At 49.5% G+C, this 7,633-nt stretch overlaps 1 protein-coding gene across 1 annotated transcript; it reads left to right on the top strand.

Moving 5' to 3' along the window:
* Positions 1-910: 910 nt before the first annotated feature.
* On the top strand, positions 911-3,288 carry LOC123052052 (cyclin-D2-2). Its single transcript, XM_044475104.1, has 6 exons — positions 911-1,483; positions 1,787-1,873; positions 1,970-2,068; positions 2,157-2,358; positions 2,468-2,592; positions 2,677-3,288. Exons 1-6 carry the CDS (start codon positions 1,196-1,198, stop codon positions 2,902-2,904), a joined length of 1,029 nt encoding a protein of 342 aa, XP_044331039.1. The 5' UTR covers positions 911-1,195; the 3' UTR covers positions 2,905-3,288.
* The last annotated feature ends 4,345 nt before the right edge of the window (positions 3,289-7,633 follow it).

Raw genomic sequence — 7,633 nt, 5'->3', positions numbered from 1 at the left:
TGCATTCACGCAAAAGAAATATATTCCATTCACACAAATAAAACAACGATGATCGACGGTTGTACAATGTGTGGACTAATGGGTGGATGGATGGAGCAAAATGCCCGCCAGAGTAGTTTAAATCGGGGCAAAACGACATATAAATAGCATCAAGCCCATCGAAGGAGTTTAAATCAGGGCAAAATGACATATAAATAGCATCAAGCTCGTCGGAGGAATCCAAATAAGGGGAAAACGACACATAAATAGCATCAAGCCCGCCGAAGGAGTTCAAATCAGGGGAAAACGAGATATACATAGCATCAAGCCCGCCCGAGGAGTTCAAATCAAGGAAAACGACATATAAATAGCATCAAGCCCGTCGGAGGAGTTCAAATCACTGGGAAACGACATATAGATAGCATCAAACCCGCCGAAGGAGTTCAAATCAAGGGGAAACATCATATAAGCAACATCAAGCCTGCCGAAGGAGTTCAAATCACGGGGAAACGACATATAAATGGCATCAATCTAGTTTCATTGATTCCGCTCCATCCGGCGAGTTGATGGTAAAAGCCGCTTTATCCGCGCGCGCGCACACACACATTATTCAGTTTCCTTCGTTGTTGCTTCCTTCTGGAGTAGCCATTATTTCGTCCACACGAGTACAAAATCATCGGTGTAACTTCAATTTTTTTCCCTCGAATTCCACGCAAAAGAAATATATTTCATTTGCACAAATACAACATCAATGATGGACGGTTGTGATGGGATCTCTACCACAATGGGCGGATGGATGGAGCAAAATGCTCGATGGATGCCCCCATATCTGCCGCTAAACCTATCACGGCGATTATTGCCTGATCATTTTCTCCTTAAAACCACAGACCCTATAAAACTCCCAAAGCCCTCCCCCCTTTCTCTTCCCCAGGAGACCCACCCCTCCCCCCACATCTTGTCTTTCTTTCCCTTTGCCACTTCCCAAGACACACGCCGGTACAGAGGAGAGAGGAGCGGCGCCTTCTCCTCCATTGGCGCATCTTTATCTAGGCCACAGCCCGGGAAAGGAGCAGCCACCATTTTTTAGACCCCCAAGAAGCAAGGACCGAGCCCTGTGCTAGTACCACCAAACGCTCCCCCCCAAGCGAGAGCGGCGGCGGCGGAGGACGAGTCGAGGAGGAGGCCGGCCGGCCGCCGTTTCCCAGGCGATCTTGAGATGGGCATCCTCTGCTTCGGCGCCTCCTCCACCCTGCTCTGCGGCGAGGACAGCAACAGCGCCCTCGGCCTGGGCGTCTGCGGCGGCGGCGGCGAGGTGGCGGGGGCGGGCGGCGGCCTGGGCTTCCTGGACGTCGGCGCCGTCTTCCCGGTCGACAGCGACGAGATCATGCGGGCGCTGGTGGAGAAGGAGATGGATCATCGGCCCAAGGGCGGCTACGTGGAGCGGCTGGGGCACGGCGGATTCGAGTCCTCCTGGAGGAAGGACGCCATGGATTGGATTTGCAAGGTACGATGAGAAACAAAAAGGAAAATCTCTAGGATTTATTGCTCCCCGCAATCAGTTTCCTTTTCCGTGATGGATTAATTGGTTCTAGGTAGGTTGTTGCATGCCCGCACTGTGCGTTTGACTCTTGTGTAAATCCAGTCTTGGCCGTGCGTCCTTGCATCTTGTGGGCTTCTTTGCCAATTCGGTCGCCATCACCAGATAGCAATGAGCCAGCTACTTCCCCATTTCCTCGATCCGGACAAGCTTGTTTTAAGTGGAACCTGTACATTGCTCATCCTGTGTCTTCTCTCATGTGGGCTGCAGGTCCATTCCCACTACAATTTTGGACCACTGACCCTTTGCCTCTCGGTGAACTACATGGATAGGTTCCTCTCCTCCTTTGATCTCCCAGTAAGAATCTCAACTTCTGCATTGCTACCAACTGTGTAAGCTGACCTGTTACTGATCATTGCGTTTCTTGTTTTTGTTTGCTTGTTGATGTTGTAGCATGACAAGTCTTGGATGCAACAGTTGATGTCAGTTGCTTGCCTATCCCTTGCTGTCAAGATGGAGGAGACCGTGGCCCCTCTTCCTGTGGACCTTCAGGTGAAGGAGAAGTTACAACATTGTAAAATCGATAATCGTCCGATGATCCCTCGATAATTTTTGCTAAAATGCGATGAATGTACGGCAGGTTTGCGATGAGTACTATGCATTTGAACCAAGGAATATCAAGAGGATGGAGCTCGTTGTGATGGAGACCCTGAAATGGAGGATGCACTCTGTGACCCCATTCTCTTTCCTGTGCTACTTCTTGGACAAGTTCAATGAAGGGAAGCCACCCAGTTACATGCTGGTCTCACGGTGTGCCGAGCTCATAGTCGCCACTGTGAAAGGTTCGCCCATGGTTCTTGATGAGTTAACCAAAAGTTTTACCTACATTGCCAATGGCAATATCTGGTGATGATTTACTAACTAGAGCATTCCTGTGATGTGCATTTACAGACTATAGATTCTTATCATTCAGACCTTCTGAGATCGCTGCCGCAGTGGTTCTATGGGTGCTTGCTGAGAACCAGGTCATCAGCTTCAGCAGTGCCCTTGCAGCATCTGAAATCCCTGTAAATAAGGTGATTATCTTCTCAAGTTATGGAAAACGCAAACCGATGCACCATTGCAATTCCACTGTTTCTGAAATGTGATCACATCTACAGGAGATGATTGCGGGATGCTATGCGCTGTTGGTGAAGAAGAGAGGGAACTTCAGCGCGAGCCTTTCAGCGCCGCTGAGCCCGATCGGGGTGCTGGATGTGCCATGCTTCAGCTTCAGGAATGATGACACAACACCAGGGTCATCACCCTCGAACAACAACAGTAGCAGCAACGATCAGGCCTCCACTCCAGCTTCCAAGAGGAGAAGGCTAAGCGCATCGCCGATCTGATAAGCTGTACATATATAGCTTGGCGCTGCTCTCGGCTTGTTCATTGAGTTATCGTTGATCTTACCCCAAAAGCCCATCCGTCGATCATCCTGGAAACGAAGTTGTGGTGCAGCAGTAATTATCGAGCATTGTGTCGGTTAGAGGAATGTGGGCAGCAACAATAAGCTTCTTGAACTCTGAAAGAAGAGAGGAGGGTGTGTGCTGATGGGAGGAGGGAGAGTCATCTTCCTCTTTACAATTTTGTCTCCCCTTCTTCATTTTAGCTATTTATTTATTTATTTCCCCCCTTTCCCTTCTCCGAGGGTTTTTCGATGAGTTCTTTGTGGATATGAGAGACTTAAGATATGAGAAAATCAACAAAAATGGATTTTCGTTTTGTTTCTTTACAATTGTGTTCTTGTTTTTAGTTTTTTTTACTGCATTCCAGTCCTCAGAAAGGGTGTGCTGCTGCATGCTGATTCATCAATGCATTCCTCTTACTGGGGTGACAGTTTCTCTTGGTGACTATTCATGCCACATATTTTTGTCAAGAGAGCCAATCATAGGTACAAATCCTGGTATGGCTTCCCACATATAAAACAAATCAGTGTTTTTTTGTGAGATGGAGGAGAGAGCAGGGGACAAACAGATGGGGTCCCCAAACTGTACTCCCCATTTTTCCATTAGTGGTATGGTAAATATGTTAATCAAGTTTGATTTAGCTCATAAACTAATGGTGGAATCATGCCATTTCCATGGCCCTGTCTGTGTGTTGTTTTTCTGGTGGAGTTGTTTATCCCCTTTTCTCCAATCAAACAGTGCAAACAGATTGCAAGGTTCAAGCATACCTACCTCATGGGACTATGAGATCTGAACATTTTCCTCTTTAGGAGCACTTTGGAGCCTCACATAAAGCCATTTAAATATAGAACAGGTAGGGTTCATGTGCTCTTCTTAACCAGCATGGCTCATGGCAGTGCCAAAGTGATTATTCTTTCTTCTGGAACTCATCACCACATTATCTTTTAACATCAGTAGGCAACTTTGCAGCTGTATGATTTGAGTGTTAATCTCACTTTCACTAATCATTTTTTTAGGGGGGGTGTGAATGAAGGTGATGGCCTGGTAGTGCATGATTGACTGAATGAGTGTTCAATAAATTCACCCAAAAGGGCCGGTAAAAAGCCTGCGATGAAAACTTATTGGCGCCTGCAGCTTCTTTTATCATATATAGGCAGTACATACAGTTGAAGGAAATGGGTCAAGGAGTCGAGGCTGCAGCCGTGCCAGTTGCCAACTGCTGCTTTTTACAGGCAAAGCAAAGGGTGGGGGGGTGGCCTCGCATCATGCCTGGTAGGGTCTCTGCACTGTGGGTCCATGCAAACATTTGACAGAATCTACCCCAACTGAGCCAAACAGAATTGAATTTTATGACCCAGAGCAAGAACCTTAAATTTTGCCACAGTACATAAAACCTTTCTTGTGTTTTGTCTAGCGAGTATTTCAGGGAGAGAGACTTAACGAGATCCTCTGTGGAATTTAATTAACACGTCAAATTTTTACCCGCAAAAAAAAAACGTCAAATTTCAGGTCAATTTGCTCAGACATGGCAACTACATTTTGGTTGATTTGCAGGTTAGATCAGGAGGTTATTATAGCATTAAAATTGGCAATCTACGGACAATCTCAGATTCTCACTACGTACGTATAACGGATAGGAGAAAGACACGGCTCACGTGCAGAGAGACGTGGCGAGTAGTGGTAATTGTTTCTTAAATAAAGCAGTGGAAATGTCAAAGTTAAAAAAAGGACAAGAAAAATATAAACTAATATATATACCTCGCCAATCTACACACATCGGCAGGTTAATTAGTTTTTTTTAACGGGGTACGGACGTAGACCTCATACATACGCATATGCACTCATCTCTGCGAACGCACACGCACACCCTACCCTATGAGCGCTTCTGAAAGACTAAGGCGACACATCATCTCAAGATTGACGAAGTCGCTATAGACACCTTTGTAGTCGACGGGGATGTCTCCTTCCACTAAAGTACATCGTTGAAAGGACTGAAATAAATCCAGAAGCACATCAAGTGTCAAGTCTAGAACTTGAACCCTGATAGGTTGTGATACCACTGTCCTCATAACCTTCGAAGACATGTTAATTACGTAGTTTTCTAACCAAGTTACTGTCACTTGCATGGACTCATGCATAATGTACTCCCCCTAACATGGTATCTTCACATCAAATATGATGTGATTTCGTGCGAGGTGAAAAGAGTTAATCAGAGCCATCGGATTCCAAGAAAATCCGTCCGAATTTTTCTTGGGCGGTATATGTGCACATGCTCACACCAGCACGCATGACCAAAACAGATGGCCGTTCTGTACGTTTTGTCCCGGCGTAATCTTCTCCGCACATTATCTTAGCATGTGACTGATCGGGATCCCTGCGTCCGCCAGAAATGATATGCGTAAAAAATTGCTAATCGAAGTTTTTGCTGTCTGACAGCAGAACAAGAACATCACAGTTACTGTCCTGCAGACCCGTTAACGATCGATGTGACACACACGACCGGCACATACACGTATGCTACTCGTAGTTTTTAAAGTAGTCTGTGTTGCAAGGCGGCAGTTGGCTTGGACCGATTTGAAAGTGGATGGAACATCGAGCGTGACGCGTATATGGTTTGTTGAGATCTGGCGCCAAATTAGTCGTCCAGCTGCAGCAGCAGCTATAGTGTTTTAACGTGCGCGTTTGATTAATCCGTTGTAGTGCCATTGGATTCTCATCTTTCTCCATCGATCTGAAATAATAACAAGAGGAAAGAAAATCATCCCCTGTATTCGCCCTAGGATCCTCTCGATCGATCACCATCGAGCAGTGGATTATGGATGGATACAAGAGAGGGAAAAGAACGAGGAGGCCGGGGTACGACATGCGTCATCGATCGATCGATCGATCTCTCCCTTTCTTTGACAATTCCGTAGCGCACGGGTGCTAGTAATTCCAAATCCAAATTGCCAGCCAGATTCACCAATCGCCGTGTGTGTCTTTTTTCTTTCTGTTTGAGGGATAGATTCACCATGTTTTACGTACATGCATGGTTTATGTGCATGTCCTCCACTCCACCATGCTGCTTCCAAGGACGGCGTACAATAGAAATCTAGCGTTGCGTGCACGCGCGGTGCACCCTTTGCGTTCACCACGGCATGCATGGTCCGGAAATTTAACTGCCTGCTGCCATGCACCGTGCGCGGTGGCGCGCGGCAACGGGCAGAAATCATGTTTCGGTGCGCGCGCAGATGAAGGAAATGCATGGGCTGCGCGCGGCGGTGGCCGGCTCGCGCGCGGTGGAATGGAGGACAGATCGATCGATCGGAGGAGGTCGGGGCGGCCGCGCACGGGCGGACAGGCAGGCAAGCGCGCGCCTTGTCGTTTGCCACGGCGTTCCCTGGATGGGCCGAGGCCGGTCGACCGACGGAGCGAAGGCGCCGTCTGGCTCCACCGCCTTGGACGCACCCGTCTCCGCGCGTAGCGTATATCGTTGGCTTGCAGTCAGTCAGAGACAGGGACGTGTCTAGGCCGGACGCAACGCACGGGCGAGCGCGTCCAAGCACCAAAAGCCAGTATCTATCACGCCACCGAGGTAGCAGTACGTATGATTCCATCGCTTCCGTTCCTACCTCCTCCGTCAGAGGACAATGCCGCTTCGTCGATGGATCGATCCATCCTCCCTGCAACCGACGAAGGTGGCAACTGTTGTCATTAGCAGCTGTTCCGATCCTCTTCTCCGGAGTCTTCCTCCGAGAGAGATACGTAGTGCTGGCGATGATGGGTGTAAGCTAAGCTAAACTAAACTAAACCCATGACAGGACAGGCAATAAGACAGATGTTGCATTCCACAGTATGTGCTACTACGGTGTAGCAGGATCGCTCCCAGGCTCCCTCGTATCCCTCCCTCCACGGCGATCAGGGGGCCAACACCAGCGCCCTCGCCGCCGCCCCCTCCCCCCTCTCCTCCACCTCGTCGTCCCAGAGACGTGTGCCGGCTAAGCCCGGGCGCCGCCGGTGATGGGGATGGCGGGGATCAAGGCTGCAGCCCCCTGGTCTAGAGGGACCGGCGGCGCGAGATCGCCCTTCGGTCTTCATCTTTCCCGGCGGTTCGGCGCTGCTCCGGCGGCTTCGTGGGGAGGGCGAATCAGGAGGGATGTGGCCATGGTTGATTGTTGGCGGCGCCTCTGGTCAGATCTGATCTGGCCGGTGCCGCTGACGGTGGTGCCATCTCCTCCATCGGAGGTGGTTGGCCTGAGGTTGGATGGTCAGATCTCGAGATACGCCATCTAGTTCCGGCTGCGAGTCGGAAAGACATAGTTGCCGGTGAAAACCGAGCTGATGGCGGCGTTCTGCGTCGTTATCTTGATAAAGGCATCGTCGTGTAATTATTGTCAACCCACTTGTGCTGCTCCTAGGGAAACCCTAGGATCTGGTCTTCCAGATTGGATGATGGCGGTACTGCGGTGTCGTTTTTTCTCTTGAGAGCATCGTTTGTGGAGCAGATCTGGAAGACGGAGGCAGGAGGTGGAGCGGCTTCGTCTTGCACGAAGCTTTCGGTGGAGATGTCAAGTGATGCCTGACCGATAGGTGCTACGCTGTGCCATGCCTGATCGGCAGGTGCTACGCACGGCAGATCTTCCAGAATCTTCGCGTCTGGACGGACGAGCGCGGGGCGGTGGCGCCGTGG

The sequence above is a fragment of the Triticum aestivum genome, chromosome 2D, assembly GCF_018294505.1.
Source record: "Triticum aestivum cultivar Chinese Spring chromosome 2D, IWGSC CS RefSeq v2.1, whole genome shotgun sequence".
NCBI lineage: Eukaryota > Viridiplantae > Streptophyta > Magnoliopsida > Poales > Poaceae > Triticum > Triticum aestivum.
Note: the sequence above shows the minus strand (reverse complement) of the source record. Positions and strands in the feature narration are given on the sequence as shown.